Raw genomic sequence first — 18,724 nt, forward strand, 5'->3', positions numbered from 1 at the left:
AGAGGACATCTGAGGCAAAAGCACGACCTTGGAAGCTTATATAACACTACAAACTGCTTTTGATATGTGGAGAAAGTGGCAAACACCCAGACAAACAGCTTACCCAAACACCCAGGACAAACATCTGAAACACTCTCCATGATTTGGCTTCTGTGGCCGGTAGTGACCCATATCATGCACTGCTGCTAACACTCGCAGCAGCACAGATACAAAAGAAACTGCAGAGGCTTACAAAACCTGGCCACAGCTGTGAAGCCTGATATCTGACAGCTTTGAAACGATTGTTTTACTAAATGACGTTTTGGTTGAGCCACAGAGCTAGAAAGAAATCGAATATAAAAACCTCTAAGGCTTTGTTCACACTACACACAAATGCAATTTGGTTTTCAAATCTCATATTTAGAACTTACTGTCCATTTTGCAAGTGACGAAATCTGATCTGTTTGTTCAGACAGCGTAGTCAATATTACTATAGATATGTGTCAGCACGATGTCAAGAGAGTCTCATACAACAACAGTGTGAGCTGTCAGTGTGAAAGAAGAGGATGAAAAATAGACATTTTGTTTCTGCTCATGTCATCCCATCTATCATGACATCCCACCTTGATGCTGAACTCACATGGTGAAATTTTACACATTCATGCATATACGGTGTTCAAAAACACGCACTACATAGTGAATGTCACATAGTTCACTAGGGACCAGATTTCATAAACAGGGCAAACTAGCATTAAAAACGCTGATGGGAGTGGAAATTTTTCAGGTGATCTACTGACAACGCGCAAATTAAATTATATGTCAGGTGCAAAATCGGTAAAGACGTTTTCATTGGGCGGTAAATAATAGAGCAAATACCACTGAATTGACCACCACAAACCTTACACAGTAAAATTCCTAGAGTTAAATCAACTCTGCTCAGAGTACATATGGTCCCTCTCTAAATAGTGTTAAAGTAACACTGAAGCAGAGTTAAAGTTAATGAGATAATGAAGCAATTAATAAGGCTGTGACTGAAGTCAGTTACAGTTCTTGTGTTTCTCTTTTCTTCAGTGATTCTGCTTGTTAACAGCAGGTGTTCATCACTAATTCACAATCATCACTTCATTAATTGTTTAATTATCTCATTAACTTTAACTCTGCTTCAGTGTTATTTTAACACTATTTAGAGAGGAACCATATCTGAGCAGAGTTGATTTAACTCTGGAGATTTTGCTGTGTAGTAAATCACATTGCATGATATATTTAAATACTCTGCCCATTTAGCGGTCTGAAAGGAAAACTCCCACAAATGCCTATGCAATAAGGCCAGGCACAAAACAAACTTTTCATCGCTAATTTCTCACTGCGTGTCTTCAGTAAATCCTGAATTTTTAATCGCAAAAGAGGGTTTGAGCTGACACAAGCTGCTAGTAAATCTGTCCCTATATGAGGAAAAGGTAAGCAAAATTAATGTATTTGGACACAGCTCTGGACATTATTACAAACTTTGCATGATGTAACATATGTATCCAAAATAAGGAAACAAAAAAGCACATGAATTTCCAGCATTCAGACTAAAAGAAGTCTGGTTTGCATCAGGTTTGTAAACACTGGATTTTAATGCATTTTTGGTGCTCAGACTACCAAAAAACATAGGTAAGTTGAACACAGCAAAAAAAAAAAAAAAAATTGCTGCCCTTCTGAACAAAGCGGAGACACAATACGACAAATAAGCTCACAGACAGATATGCTGCAGTGAAACCTGATTAGTTAACCAGGTGGCATGAGTAGGCGGTATACAAGTCTCATCCCATAGATATGGAAGATGGAATCAAGAACAAATTAAACAAAACCTCATATTTCACACGTGTCTGCAATTACCGGCCTATCTGATGCTATTATATCAAGGACAGTGCAAACAAAGTCATACACACTCATAAACACACAGATCCGAAAGCTCTGTGATGTGTATAAAATATTATATGATCCATATGTGGTGTTTTTTTCTGTTTGTAACTGCTTGGCTGAACTGAAAATATTCTTTTAACATAAATAGCTCTTGTGAGAGAAAGATCGGTCTCACACGTTTGAGAAGGCTGGCTCACAAGCATGTATTTTCTTCTTTCAGGGACTTAAAATGGTCAGGAAAAGATGGAAAAACACTTGAAGTTGGCAGAAACACAATAGTAGCTGTGGTCTTTGTCATTCGAGTGCAGCACTGAAGGGACCACACTGACTGAACTCAGCCACTGCCAAGTAAACACACACAAGTGAATACAAAAATGAAGCTCGCGGTTTGCTAAAAACAACATGTTTACAATAAATACTGGAGACGTTAAGGGTAAAAGCACAATAAACATCCCAGTGTGGTCAAGCTCAAGAAAGTTAGTTTGACTTTCATTAGCTCACAATTGTAGCCTTTCTCACAGGGCACATTCTTGTGTTGTGTCTGCTAAATATTGGAATTGTTGGTCTTTGTACACATGCATTTGGTTACATGTTTTTTGGTCATGTTTTTTCTCTCAGTGGGGGCTCACATCTGTGCAAATGTATCAGTCATTCAACTGTCTCAGAGTTGGACATCCTGCCAGTTTATATATTGATTCAAGTACTTTTGGCATTCTAGTACTCCTCCACCCTTATTCTTCAAGCCCAACTTCCAGCCTTCACTTCATCACGTCTTCTGTTCATTGTTTACACACTGTGCAAACTTCTTAAATAACACAAATCAATGGTTTTTCTATAGTCTTCATGAACACCATCACCTTTTGCACAAGTATGATGAAAAAATGACAACTGCCAGATCACATGAAAGTGAGTAAATGATAGAAGAATTACAATTTTTGGATGAACTATACTTTTAGACTGATTATCAAGTTGCAGTTACTCAGACATTTTTTATATTTTTTACTCATAGGTGCAGAACACTCGAGTTCATTTATGTAAGTGAGGATAGCAAAATAAAGTAAACTATGACATATTATTCCCAAAAATTGTTCATACAGTGGACTACCAGTAAAACTGATAAAAATTTGGAACCAAAAATTATTCAGACACTTTGATCAGACCATGTTTTGCTTAAGTGTTATTTGACATAATTAAGATTATTTTTTTCTAACAGTTTAACTCTGAGATCTTATCATTTTTTAAACTATAGTGAATAAACTGTATTTCACGAGTTTGTGTGCCCATATAATCTTAGCGTAAGTGGTAAACAGATTTGGCTTGCTGTCTGCTATAGAGGGGCTCGGAAAGAATATCCTACTCGAGCTCCGATTGCCCCCCTATAACAGGCAAAAATAAGTACAAAAGGAGGAGAAGGGGAGGGATGCCAAAAGAACTAACAACAGGAAGAGGTAAGATGCTGGTTTTATACCTCGGTATTAATTGGAAGATTAGATGGGCGTACTCCTCCCGAAATTACATTTATTAACTTCACTAATAAATGGAATGGTGAAAGGGTGTCTGAATACATTTTGGTTTGACTGTATAAGCAAAAAGAACAAATTTTGGTCAAAAATACAGTGGAAATACACACAATTAACTTTGAGCGGTCAATCTTGTTAAAATTCGCCAAGCCAAATAAGCTTAAAAGATCATCCCTTCAATCACGATACTGCTACTGAAACACAGTCTTCTGTGAAATAAGCCAAGAACTAATAAATACCAAAGACTAGCTTTGATGCCAAATAATACAGAAATAATGAACGAGTCTACAATGACAGAAATTACATAAGTAGGGGCCAAAAGTGATGTCTGGAGGAAATGTTTGTTTTTAATGACCCTACAATTTCGATTAAGCCATCAAAAAATGGGGGAAATATTTTATATGTTTTAATTATTTTAAATATAAGCGTAGAACAAAACACTAAACTTGGTTATAGTATTTAACTGACAAAATTATTTGGCAAAAAAGGCAAACTACAGCTACAGATTTTACTTTACTATGCAAAAAAAAAAAAAAAAAAAAAAAAAAAAAAACTTACAGGTAATAGCATACATTTACTACAACATAACCAGTTATTAATATTTCATTGTTCTCTCTTGTTTTTGCATGCGTTTATAATTTCTTTGTATGACAGCCTGCACAATTTGGCATGGTTCATTGTGTTATCACAAATAAAACAATTGACTCCAAGCACAACTACTGTAATATGCTTACAACAATTTTAACAAATAATATTTAAATAAAGAGTGAAGATGATAATTTTCCTAGGCCAGACATCACTTTTGGGAAATACAGTACCTAGCTACTATTTTATTATAAATGCCTCTTAATAAAACTGAACTTTGATGTACATCCTGGCTTTACAAAGCCACATAAAGCAAAACTAATTCAAAGCATGCAACAGAATAACATCCACCACAGAACGGGAGAAATGACCTCAATGGGACTGTCAAACCACTGAAGAAAAGGTCAAACTTTCTTTGAAGAGAATTCTGGGAGATCAAAGAGCTTGTCTCTGACTGGAAAACTAGCTACGCTCTCTCTTTTCTTCCATTCTTTGCTTTTCCACCCATTCCATTTTGTATTTTCCCATCCATTTAATTTCTTCATCTTAAAATGTTGCATCTAAACTAAACAATACGATGTCAAAATCAAAACAGAGTGAAATTTATACATTTGAATTAACTTTTTTTTTTAATAAATACATTTAAACACCCAGATGATCTTCTGTGGATATGGGAAATGTTGCAAGTAATAACAAGCTCCGGTAGGAGAAATATATCTATTCTAATGGTGATATTTTACAAGCAGTGCTTAATTTTTTTGTGCTATAATTGAGGATCTAGGGAACAACATGCAACTGTGTTAGGCTTTGTTCGAAAAACTTCCTCTGACCTTGTTCAAGAGACCTCGCTGATTATGATAAAACAACATATTTAGGATTCACTTCCTTTGTTGGCACCAGTTCAGGGGGCCATTTACGGGGAAACAAGAGTCTGAGGGTGGATTGGGTTTCCAAGGCAACAGTACATATAAAGATGCAGTCGCTTAGCAAAGGTAAATCTACACCAATTACCTCCCTGTATTCACTGGGAACAAGAATCTGCTGTGCACTCTTGCTCTAAATGACATGACATAACAAGGTTAGGGTTTTCAATAAGACAACAAACTAAAGGTTAAGACAGTAAATCACACATATCAGTTTATAGGCCTGATCTGGATCTTATGCAGCACATCAATTTGTTCTGTAAGAATAGGGTGACACTCTTCACCTATTGCACAAATATGAGATGCTGCTATTGACCACCAAACCATCCACACTTAACTAAAATGAGCACTAAAACTAATTTTAAGGCCAAATGTTATTGTTTTATTTATTTACAAAATGTTTAATTATAAAATTTGAATCCATATTTAAATCTAGGACTAAATATGTAACCTAAGTGCATACATGCAACATTCATGGGCAATGCAAACAAGTAATAAGAAAATCTGACATATTTGTGTTATTTACTGTGCATTTATGTTCGTAAAATTGGCAAGAGAATTTGCATCAATGTCACATTAATAGTTATAACAATTAACCTGTAACTGTATAAGCATCAAGATGTCTTTTCCAAAACAGGCCGGGATTAGTTTACAACTCAGTTTGAAAGGTCAGGTCTAAAACTATATCAGATTACAAAACGCCCTGTATTAATACCACAATCTAAACCTAATTGCTTTGTTTGCACTCTAACCACCCCTGATTAAACCTGATATTACAGACCAAGAAGAATCACATTTAAGAGGCTATGTCTGTCAGCTGTGGTGGTAATTGCACAATCACATTATCGCAACACATTAACACTGACCAAGCCGTAAATTGGAGGTGACACGGGCCACCTTTAAGTCTGTGGTTCATCCCTCAAGGAATTTCTCACTTAAAATGCTAATGTCAGCTTGAGCAAGCAGCTCATTCATCAATTATCCCACAAGACAAAAGTAACCAGTACTTTAAGGGGAAAAAAGGTAGGAATGGACTGATATAACAATTCTATCCAATACTGATAAACAGATAAATATGTTCATGTTATTCCAGTAACAATAAATGTTCAATATGGAAACTCTTGTACTATCTTGTCAAAATAAATTAAAGCTAAAGTGAATTTTGGCATCCCAACATTATAATGTACAGCATGAAAATGATAATTATAATAAAGAATAAACATCCTTAGATGAGCTAAAAATTATATTTAACATCTTTATTAAAATTAGTGTTTTTTAATAATTCTTTATTTAAAAATCTGTAATACTGTCTGATAACCAGTATTGTACTGCTATATTGTGCATCCCTAATTAAATAAAAATAAAGAAATGTACAACTCAATGACTGACCCTACAAGGATACTTTAAAGGCACAATAAGTAGTTTTTCGCCGCTAGAGGTCGCCTATTCAAAAAAAAAGGCATAGCTTGATGATGCCGAGATTAAGCACGGAATCATGGGAGATGTTGTCTTTACCTCATAGCCGGTGGAAAAGAATTGGGACAGGACTCGGGCAGAAATCATGTTCATGGATGAGATTATTAATTTACTGTAGTATGAAGCAGAGCAGGGCTGAGTGATGATGGGGGAGTGGAACGAGGCCTCTGGAGCGATTGCTAATGAGAGACGAGTGCGACAAACGGCTTGAGAGCAGCGGAACTTTTATTATGCCGCAGTCGCTTCTTCCGGTCAAGCGTATGTGGGGTAATGCAGCGCTGCTTTATCATATTAGATACATTTGAGTGTATTGAAAATGATGTTATAACATTACTCTGTGCGTTCACTCGGCGGCTGCTATGAGACACTTGTTGCACACTGTAAGATAGATTGATATTAGAATATCATATTAATAAATGCTGGATGGCGTGTGTTGATAAATGGCATGCAATTAATTTTAAAACATATTGTATGATGGAGAAAATTGCTGTATCACTGTTAAGACTAACAGTGTTGAACTATATAACAATGATTAGTTTTCTGTCTATAAATGTATCCAAGCAGTTGTTCCCTTGTCTAATAAAACATGTAATATATTAAAGTGTCTTTGGAAATATCGCAGGTTATGATATCATCGATAGGCTGGTTAAAATTGCTTATTTCTCTGGATTTAAACATTCTTGGAAACATCTAAGATAATATGAGTACACAAGTCAACAAAATATCTAACACTGCTCTAGTGGTTTATTGGATATTTTAATCCAAAAATCTTATATATTGTGCCTTTAACAGCATTACAGAGATACTTGAAAATATCATACACTGCATAAAACAAATTTTTTAATCAGTATTTTTGTATCGTTGTCCAGCACAAATCTAAATAGCCTTAAAATGGGATAAATTAGCAGTATTATAATAACAAAGTGATTTGAAATGATCCCCAGCTGTACAGCTGTAACATGCTTGGACCATGCAATCCATTTTTCTGTCCTTTTTAAAGCATGCTCAATCCATTTATATAGTTTAAATATGCACCAAGACAATCCAATAAAAACAAAAGCAGGTTTTCTTGAATTTAATGTGGCAAAGAATCACTTGAAAAAAAAAAAAAAAAACATGTACGTGACTGCGAGCACAGTTCATGATGCTTCATGCTCTTCTACAAGCAATTGCTTTCTCCAATATGCCACAACATTGACGTTTGGATGCATTATTGAAAAGCAATTACAAAGAGATCAGCGAAATGGCATGTTCTCCTGGCAACCCCAAGGACAGTTGTTCGTCTAAGAGAGGAACAGAGCAGTATTATCTTAAGTTGCATAACGAAGCCAGTCAAGCTGGAGTCAGGCTCGGCATGGCTCAGTTGGGGAAAAAAAAACCCCAATGACGTTTGTTTACACAAGCTAAGAGGACACGGCAAAAAGGCATCAGAGTATTTCCCTAGCAGTCTAAAAGCATTATGCAGACATATTTTTCCATGTTCAGATGTTTGTTTTACCACTATCAAAGCACTGATTATAAATGCATCAAAATGTGTTGAGCTCTAAAAATCAATGTTTGCAATTGTGTTTACATTGATCTTCAGACAGCCACAGCTGCATTTATTACTGGAATAAACATTGTTTTCTTTATTTATATCAGGAGTTAGAAGATTAACCTCGGTAGACTTGAACTTGATAAATGGTGCATACTGACGTCTTTCCGCGTTTTAAACAACATTCCTTCTGATGTTCATTCATGTTTATTTGATGCTATAAATTAACTAGTAGGAAGAGATGATCGGTTCAGTGTCCTCTTTGCTCCGCGATGTATTTTTTCCCCTCTGTGTGGCTTGACAGCACCATGGCTTGTCGGACGAAGCAACAGTAACTAAGGGGGCGGGTCTTTGCGAAGGGTCAATTGTAAGGATTTTTTTTTTCCCACCGTAAAACGAATAGTGCAGACAAAACTGTAAGGCCTAGAGACTTGAAACTCAGCCAGATGATAGGTCTCAATTTGGGGAAAGGTTGACAGAGTATGACCCCAATCGGCCAATAGGTGGCGCTACAGCAATCAAAAGTTCAAAATCGCTAATAACTCATAGACCGTTTGTCATAGTGTCTCAAGTGTCCTATATCATTGTAATCCTTGGCTCAAGACGAACAAAACTTACATCTCCGATTTTATTTCCGACTGAGAAAAGTTTCTGCCATTTTGAATTTTGTCCAAAACCTACTTTTGTGTCTGCTAGTCCTAGGTTTTTCACCCGATCGGAAACAAACAGGTGCAGAAATGTTCTCTGGAGTCTGAATATCAATAATTATCAAACAAAGTTTAAATTTTGATTCATGGTCGCAAAAGGGGCGCCAAAACATACGATGAGGGTGGAGCCACTTTTACTAAAATGGCTATAACTCAAGAACGAAATCAGATATTTGCACCAAACTCGGTACACATGTGTAGGGGCTCAATCTTTGGTTATGATAAAAAAATTGTGTCCATTGGACACTAGGTGGCCTATAACTTGAAAAAAACATGAAAACAGCCATAACTATGCAACCGTTAGTCCGATCAACTTGAAATTTGGCATGCAGTGTCTTGGCCCAAGGGTGCATGACAGTCTATGAGGACATTGGCGTATCTCAAAAAACATGGCCGCCGTCGGCCAATTAAGTTTGAGCACCTATTAGACAAGGTTAATGGAGGCCGATCACAACGATACCAGACTTGCCCAGTTTTGGCTTATGGTTTGTGCAACATTGTGATTTAGCACTTAAAAAAATATCTTCGAAACCGTTAGTCCGATCGAGACGAAACCAGCATAGGAAACATAGAACCTAAGTTGGTTAACTAGATGTCACTGCCCAAATGTCAAAATTTTGATAGGAAGTGGCAAAAAAATCAAATCAAAGTCGCTCATGGGTCATTATTATTCTCTCATATATATGTATAAGTATCTATAACTTCAAAATAAAATGAGATATTTTCACCAAAATTAACACGCATATGTATGGGCACACTCTGAGGACACCCCAAAAAAGTGATGGGGATTGGGCAATAGGTGGCGCTATAACCGTCAAAAAACCTTTAAAAACCATGTTTTTCCTTACTAAATTGCCTGTATTGGCTGTAAATGGTCTTTTCCATCTATGATCTAAGTGCTTACATGCTTGCTAAATAAAATATAATACCTTTTTCTGTGCTTAAAGGCCTTAAATGATTGAACAATTTAATGAAGTTTTGAATGGTAGTATACATCTTTGCAAATCCATCATTACAAAAACACACTTAAACAGGTATATGCAATATGTATCAATAAGTATAAAACACACACTGTTAAAGTGGCCTATTCTGACACACCATAAAAATGGCCTGTGATTCTACATGTTTCCTGTATTTTCTGGCTGACTTCCAAAGTAGGAATGCCGAAGTTCTTTAGCAAGAGCAGGGCACTCACCAGGAAGCGTCAGTGTCAACAGCCTCGGCAATTAGATGTGGAATTCCTGCCTTTCACTTGTACACCCCATGAGAGCTGCTGCTGAGACCTACTAGAGCTCTGAGCAAAACAACTCCCTAATGCTTTTGTTATTTCAAACACTTCTCAGTCTGTTCAATTGTCAAACTATTTCTGACAGCTATTTGTACATGTAAGCACATAAAGGTAAAGAAATTATATAAAAATTTTTTTTACTTTCTCAGTTTGATATGCACATTTAGTATAATCTCTGTGGTGTTATCACAGAATCATTCCAACACATTAAAACTGAACTGGCTCAACCAATGGTAGGAGCTTGGGGGCTGGACTATTTAGGCACTTTTCCATCGTCGGGCTGAATTGTTCTAAGAATAGTAAGGAACGGTTCCAGTTATAGCTTGGTTCGGCAAGGCACGATCACAAACCACTGGTAGAATGCGTGAAGTGACATCGCCACTCAGGATTGGTCACATGTCTGTTGCATGGTTACCAGTTTCTCTGTAGCTGGACAGGCGGGCTATTTAACTGAAGTAAACATAAGTTAATAATAGAAATATCTGATCATCCTCCATAAAGTGGTCGCTATTTACATCTCATACCATCTGTAAACTCTTGCATTGCCAAGGCAATGATTGACACATTTGTATTACATTCTAAAGAGCTATGTTATCAGCCCCACAGTGGAAATTTAAATATAAAGGGACGGTTAAGCAATGAGAATGGTTTGGCCGGATGAAGCGGAAAAGTGGCTTTTGTTTTTCCGACCAATGACAGTGAGAGGGAAAAATTAGAACAAACCCCAAAATGTAAGCAAACTTTGCAATGTTACTCGCTCCTCACAATTTATGCAACGGACTTGAAGAGAGGTGCGCTATGACTTTTCGTAGCAGTTTTTGACTGATTTGCGATTTTTATTTTAAAATGGCCAAAAAATCCAATAAACTTAAATTAAATATGGTTTGAGACTCTCCTTTAGAGACCAAATGTAACAGAGACATGGGCTCTTTTGTTTCGGGCAAGAAATTATCCACCTGGCAACACCCTAGCAACCAGAACACCTTAACAACCAAATGGCAACATCCTAGCAACCATCTAAAACATTCTATTATCATGACAGCAAAGGAATCATATTATCATCCTAAAACATCCTATTATCATGACCTTTTCCACAGGAAAGTGCCACCTATATTTTAGAAAATATAGTTTATTATTAGGGATGTAACGATACCCTCATGTCACGATACTGAACTCATGATACGATATTACTGTGATACTTCAAGACATGGTAAAAGGTTAACAAAAAATTAACTATTGTTAATAATAAAATAAATTTTGTATTACATTGGGGGTGGAAATGAATAGGCTTAGACTTGGTGCTAGTAACTCAATGCACAGGAAAATATTGATACCAGAATAAAAATATTCATGATTCTGAAGCTGAAAATGCAGAAAAATAGTGCACTATGTCCTTGACTACGTATATTTGAAATAATGTAGGCCACTTTTTACTTGTAACACAAGACATTTGGCATTATCAGGAACCACAAATATCCCCCATTGCATTATTATACATTATATTCAGCATTATATATAGTAGTTTAATGTAGTACTGACACTAAAATTCTGTAAAGTTGAATTTTTTCTCACAAAGTAATTTCATTTTGGGTGAACTATACACAAAACATATTGTCACTATCCACGACACATATTGCTGCATTTTTGTATTGCGATATATTGTGACACGATATATTGTTACACCCCTATTAATTACCCAATTCTGTTTGACACTAGTGGTACGGAAATTACATTTTACATTTAAGAATTTAGGAAATGCTTTTATCCAAAACGATTTGAACATTGCATTTAAGTTATACATTTTATCAGAGCATACATTCCCTGGGAATCAAACCCATGACCTTGGCGTTCCTAGCGCCATGCTTTACTCTTTCAGCTACAGGAAATGACACACATTTCACATTTAAATAATAAATAAGGAATAAATGTAAACTGTACAAGAGTGACAATTTACTTCAGTTGCTGACATGAAACAATAAAGTCACAGGTTTAAATGTGTCATTTCCATTGTTTAGCTGAAAGGCTTCAGTTGTCTCTCCTCTATGTCAAGCACAGCCCCTGTGGCACTAGACAACAGACACAAATACACATTTGCTGTCACATGTTCTAGGATCCTGGGGAGCATAAAAATGAGTTGTCAGTTTTGTTTACCACTTCTGCCAAAGTGCTGTCTCCTTGAGCACCTCCAGTGGCTTTGCAAACAGTAATTGGATTTACAGGGAGTGCTGGGTCGTTATTAAAATGTCCCTAAAGCAACCCATTTTGAGGTTTGGTTAGAATAAGAAACTCTGATTTCCTTCAAAGGCCAACAGGTGAAAAACATCTGCATATTATTCAACAACCAATGTATCCAACCATCTTTTGTCTCTTTATACTCCATGTGCCAAATTCACTCAGTCCTGGATCCTAAATTGCAATGAAAAAAAGTGCAATACTGTACAAATCAGATCATGCATATCATGAAACATAACGTATGCCACTGCAGGAATTGCACTGCAAATTTTGACCTTGAATGTGTAACTAGCCTCACGCTACGGATGACGTGCAATATTGCACACATGCACGAATGACAAATGTTTTATAGACTCAAAAGTGCAGTCTGTTTAGCATTGACTGCTAGAAACTTGGCAGAGAATCAAAGTTCTGATGCTGATAAAAGGTTTTATAGCAATGGATTGGGTGATACTGGGTCCATGGTGCACCATGTGTTGCATAATAGTGACTGATTACATTCATTAACTTTTTTCAAGCAAAGTAGTATGACTGGCACACCAGTGGCACACCTCTGTTTTTTTAAACAAAGTTAGACAGTTTTTTTTTTTAAGTAAGAGCGGGTGTGTCCATTTGCAGCTTAAATGTGTGAGGCTTTCAGTTATTTCAGCTGTACAAAAACTGGAATTTGTTATAATTTTTTTTTAATTTATCATCGTAATCATAAACACTGATTTGTACCACAAATATTTTTATTGTTTACTGCACTTGTTATTCTTCTAGTTTTATCTAAAAAAAAAATTACCTTAATCAGAAGTCTTGCATATTCACAGAAAATAGCTTACTTCCATGTAACAAAATAAAGTGGTCATCCTGAGTTAGTAAACTGTACACCACTTTGCAAACAGAAACTTTAATATCCTTCAAATCAGATTTAACAACATAGACTAAAACATCTGACTTGAGTCTGTGGTCCTCTTGCATATACTAAATCAATTACAAAACCGCCTGTATGAGGAGAAATAATGTTTCCAGCAGGTTATCAGAAGGACATCTTGACCCTGTTTTGCTCGATTCTATTTCCAAGAATGTCGCTCTAGCACAAGCAATATTTCCTTCAGTGTGGACTCCCTCTGAGTTGGGTTTAAATGGTCAAGTCTATATATTATAATGCATATTCACTGTGGGAACAAGTCAGTTTACACGACAGGAAAGGAATTTCCTGTTAGGTTATAACTGTAAGGACACTGTGCTATGCTTTCACACCACTCTACACAAAATAGGTCACCCAACACACGCTAGGACTGACTAAAAAAGAATACTATCACGTAGTATTTTCTAATCAATTCTGCATCCTATTGTAGTGCAATATATTAATAAATCTCTCTACAATCTCTGTAAAATAAACTTGTGTTAAAACACTGATATCTCCACTAGAGCCAATGCACATTATTCTTATCACTGGGGTTTTTTTTTTGTGATACCAAAGTGTTAGACAGGTTTAGGCTTTTCACTCTACACTTATTCCAGAGTTAACGTCTTATTTAAACCTGAGCTGCATAAAAATACTTCAAAACAACGTTTCACACTTCCAATTTTGAAAGGGTTAACACTATACGCTATGAAGCCCTGCACCAAGGCATTGCAAGTATGTGCATGCGAGTACTGCAGTGTGTCTGGATAGCTGACGCATGTTTAAGGAATTTTCTTTAGAGTCTGTTTAGATTTAAATTTATATTAATATACAAGGGAAAGTGTATGTTTTAGGTCCACCATATTCTTTTTGACAGTTTTAAACAAATTTTTTTGCATTCTCTAGTTAATTTTAAATGGTCTTGCAGTGTGCAAAAAATATTTTTTTAAAGAACATATTTTTTTATATATTTAATCTTATATGAGGCAATAAAATCTGCTTGCATAATAATTATGAAATAATAAAATAGTTTTAAACTGAGTATACAATGTCATGGATACCAGGATAGGCTCAGCCATATGACCCTTCAGAGGTTGTAAGGACGTTAGACACAATGTCATACAACAAGACATGTAAACTACCAATCAGCAGTATGAAACAAACAAAAAACTAGTGTTAAATATGTTCTTAGCTTAATAATTTCAAGTGTAAAAATGCCTATATTTTGAGAACCTGTTGCATCTAACGACTATTATTACTAAAGTAAATATATGGACATTTAATATTGATTTGAGTTATTCTGTTAAAATTATTCTCACACATGGATGAGTGAACAGTTCTACAACATTGCTGGTCATTATTCAGAAATATTTAATGAATGCAGTGACTGACCAATCAGACTCAAGTATTCCAGAAAGCCATGTAATAAGGATGGGTAGTTGACACTGAAAACTGGGTGTCTAATGTTATGTAGTTTGACACAATTCATCTAAAATTATTAATAAAAGTTACATTTTTCTATCACTATTATACATGCAGTGTGCATTACGGTACAAATAATAGATTATTTATCCTTTTCAAAAATGTATCTGTCATGTTGCAGGACCTTTTTAAATAAACAAACCAGTGAAGGTAGACGTGATTTAAAACTAAAATCTTGATGTTGAGTTTAAAAAAAGTTCACTGGCATGTTATATAGCAAACACACAGATACACTGTTGCATGACACTTAACGGTCTCTGCCTCTGGCGTTATGAATATGAAATAGCTAATCATGTCACGGAAGTGAAAGAGCAAGCTCAGGTGACATCGGGAACAAATCCACTTTAAGTCAGCAGAACTAACAGTGTCCTATTTAAAACGTTAATATGCATGATTGTTTTTAAACGCAGCTGTAATACAGTGTTGTTATAAGGCGTCTAAGCGTCTTAGGAAATGGAATAGTCGTTCAGCACGGGTCAGTCGCGCGCCTATTACTCAATAACGATGATCAGAACTGTGCATTACTATCATCAGCCAGTAATCTTCATTCATACAAAGTTTCTTTAAGAGCCCGTTAATTGCAATGAGATTATATGAAGTTTTATGCGCTATTTCGATGACACTAACCTGAGATGCCTCCGCCAATCACAATCACGTCGTATGCGTTCGCGGTCATGGTGCTGTTCGTCTCACTGGCGCTCAGAGCAGAAGAGCCGCTCCGCATCTGTGTTCAAAGCATTCTGAGCCCCGCCCCCGCCTCCTATCAGTGGGAATGACAGATTGGAAGAGCACTGGGGTAAATGCACCGAAGCGCCCTTCTACATATGTAATTAGTTCGAAGGTCACCGTAATTTTGCCAAAACATGTTCCTGGATCAACATATTTTGTTGATCCTGGAACAACGTTCCTGTCCGAAAATGTAGTCCTATCCCTGCCCCTAAACTTAAAGAATTAGTCCACTTTCAAATAAAAATTCCTGATAATTTACTCACCCCCATGTCATCCAAGATGTTCATGTAGTTGACTTCAATGGCCTCCAAACGGTTGAAGGTCAAATTACAGTTTCATTGCAGTTTTAAAGGGTTTTAAACAATACCAGACGAGGAATAAGGGTCTTATCTAGCAAAACCATTGGTAATTTTAGAAAAAAATATAACTGTATATGCTTTATAAACACAAGTGATCGCCTTGCACATGCCTCCACTTTCTGTATTCTTCAAAAAGCTTACGCTGTCTGTCCTACGCCTTCCCTATTCAACTTACGGAACGAATGTGGCGCCAGTTCCGTTTTTTCCGTAAGTACAATAGGGAAGGCGTAGGACATACAGTGTGAGCTTTTTGAAGAATACGGAAAGCGGAATGGTGGAAGCACTTGCAAGGCGATCACTTGTGTTTATAAAGCATATACAGTTGTATTTTTTTCGAAAATTACCAATGGTTTTGCTAGATAAGACCCTTATTCCTCCTCTGGTATTGTTTAAAACCCTTTAAAACTGCAATGAAACTGTAATTTGACCTTCAACCGTTTAGAGACCATTGAAGTCCACTATAAGGATAATAATCCTGGAATGTTTTCATCAAAAACCTTAATTTCTTTTCGACTGAAGAAAGAAAGACAAGAACATCTTGGATGACATGGGGGTGAGTAAATTATCAGGAAATTTAAATTTGAAAATGAATTAATCCTTTAACTCTACACATATCACTAAAATCAGAGATAAATGATAGGTGAATAACAGTGATCTAAAAAATCACCTAACCCTAGTTGTAAGCCTAAACATGACATAAACTGTAGACTTGTCCCTCAAATCTGATTGGTTGATTGGAATGTTGTTGCAGGATCATCAAAGATGTTGATCCAGGATCATATTGTATTTGGTAAAATCGCATTCACCTGAGTGGGAACAGGAGCATGTTGACATTTTTACAGTACAAAATTATTGTGCAAATAAATATTTATAAAATAACACCATCAATCCCTGTAAATATATGAATATTTGGTTCTACAATTGCAATAAAAGAATGTATAAAAGTATTGTAATATATATATATATATATATATATATATATATATATATATATATATATATATATATATATATATATATTTTTTTTTTTTTTTTTTTTTTTTAACAAATTATAGAATATTATTATTTAAATAATATTAAAGCCATAAGGCCCAAGAATCAGTGGTTTACAGTGAATTTAGAACAGCTAAGGGGGTTGTTAGGAAGTGGAGTGGAGTGCCTAAAGTGTGAAGTGGAGTGTGAAGTGCAGTGACAAAAAAACCCCCAAACTGTTCTAAAGTCAATGTAAACCACTGTAAACACTGTAAACCACGGAGCTTATTGCTTTTATAAAACGGTTACCACACAATTCATATATTAAAGGCAAAATATGTGCATTAATGTTACTTTTTTAAAGAGATAGGAGATGCACTTGAATGCCCGAGAGGTGTTTCAAAGATAGCCGCCGAGTGAATTGACTTGTCTTAAATGGACTTTGGTGACAGTAATGTTCTTGGGTGTAATGCCTTATCTGATGGAGCTCCAAAAATCTGATGGAGACTGGAACTGTTTCTCATGCGCTGTTTTATTTATTTACACAACACATTATATTTTCTCACGCACATACATCTGCTTATCTCTCAGCAAATTACAGTAGGCTATTGTAAACCAGAACAGTTTTTGACATAGCGCACGTTCGCCCAAGAAGCATCATTAAACAGTAAAGGCATCTTTACACAAAATTCAGAGCAGAGACAGAGCCGCTTTAGAGCAGCCTTAATTCGGCTGTGTAAAGATGCCTGAACTCGAACATACAGTACCACACCTGAAAAAAAAACATTAAATAATATTCCCTCTGCACTTCGGAAACTAGGTGGATTGTGTGGATTACTGTTATTAATGCGTTTTTGGATTGTTCTGCTGAGGAAACACTGCAAAAATAAATTTGTAGACAAAAAACTCCAGCCAGCATGAGCTGTGGAAAATTATAAGTGATCTAGGAGCTTTATACAGTTTATTTATTTATTTTTACTACTGAAACACGGCAAGTCTATCCATCGCAGCGCTCAGGCAGTGGCGCAGTAAAACCAAAGTCCCTTTAAGACAAGGCATTTCGGCCATCTTTGAAACGACTCTTGGGCATCCTGGGCATCCATGCAGCTCCTATCTCTTTGAATGGGGAAACATCAAATTCTCTAAAGCTGTTTGCCAAGCTTTCGATTAAATTTCATATTTGAAATCACCAATGAAATCTGAAAACAACTGTCTCATAATTTTTTTTCCAAACGCTCGAATCATGACAAAAAAACTATTTTTTAGGCTGGGTCAAGCTAATGCGCATGCGCAGACCTAAATGCGCGTCTGACTGTTTCTATACAAACCAGAGCTTCTAGCGGCCGCTGCAGTGACGCGATGACTATACCAGTCGGCGATTGGCTCTTATTTTGAAGGCGGGACTTATTTCGCCGTATTGCGCGTTACACTTTATCCCATTCAAAACAATTCAAACCTGAGTTTGCTGTCTTTTTCGCCGAGTTTACAGTCTTGTAAACATGTTCATGCGTTATATGATGTAAAACACAAAGCTTACTTCATTCGTGTGCAGCAATGGATGACACGAGGCTTTTATTTATTTATTTTTATTTATTTTACGTTTATATATGTGAGTGTTGTAACTTACACCTTGCATGTTAACAAACTTTCAAGGCTATCAAGTTTAACAACGACCAATTATAAAAACAAATTTATAGCTGTCTTTGTAAAGAAATGCTCACTTTATATGCAGCTTTGAGCCGCTGCTGTGACGCTGTACAAACGCTTCCAGTGTGAATACTCGCGCGTCTCTGCAGCTGCAGTTCACGCTAACGCGCTGCTGCCGCTTGCGGTGTGAACCCGGCCTTACAGTTTTTGGCTGAGGGTGAGTTCACCTGGAGTCAGCAGAAGCGGGATTTTTGCGGTTAGAAGCGGGCTGTTGAATTTCTCGACGTGGCGGTGCCGGTGTCGCTCAGCGCGGTGTTTCTCTCAGTAGATTTCAGAGAACAGAGAAAAATGGAAAACCCGGGGTGGATCTGAAGCCGATTGGGAAAGAAAAGCTCTGTCGCTCCGCTCCACTATATTGTATTTCATTCCGTGTGTTGTTCTGTGTCCAGTAAAACAAGCGGCTTTGGTTTTGTTTCCATTGGCAGAAAAGT

The 18,724-nt window shown here is 36.4% G+C and overlaps 1 protein-coding gene across 1 annotated transcript in view; it reads right to left on the reverse strand.

The window, feature by feature from the left end:
- Positions 1 to 15,305, reverse strand: part of mao (monoamine oxidase) — a 37,484-nt gene extending 22,179 nt beyond the window's left edge. Inside the window, 1 exon segment of the mRNA XM_048193386.1 lies at positions 15,154 to 15,305. Within this exon segment, the coding sequence (XP_048049343.1) occupies positions 15,154 to 15,250 (97 nt within the window). The 5' untranslated portion in view covers positions 15,251 to 15,305.
- Positions 15,306 to 18,724: the final 3,419 nt, after the last annotated feature.

The sequence above is a fragment of the Megalobrama amblycephala genome, linkage group LG6 (genome assembly GCF_018812025.1).
Source record: "Megalobrama amblycephala isolate DHTTF-2021 linkage group LG6, ASM1881202v1, whole genome shotgun sequence".
Classification (NCBI taxonomy): domain Eukaryota; kingdom Metazoa; phylum Chordata; class Actinopteri; order Cypriniformes; family Xenocyprididae; genus Megalobrama; species Megalobrama amblycephala.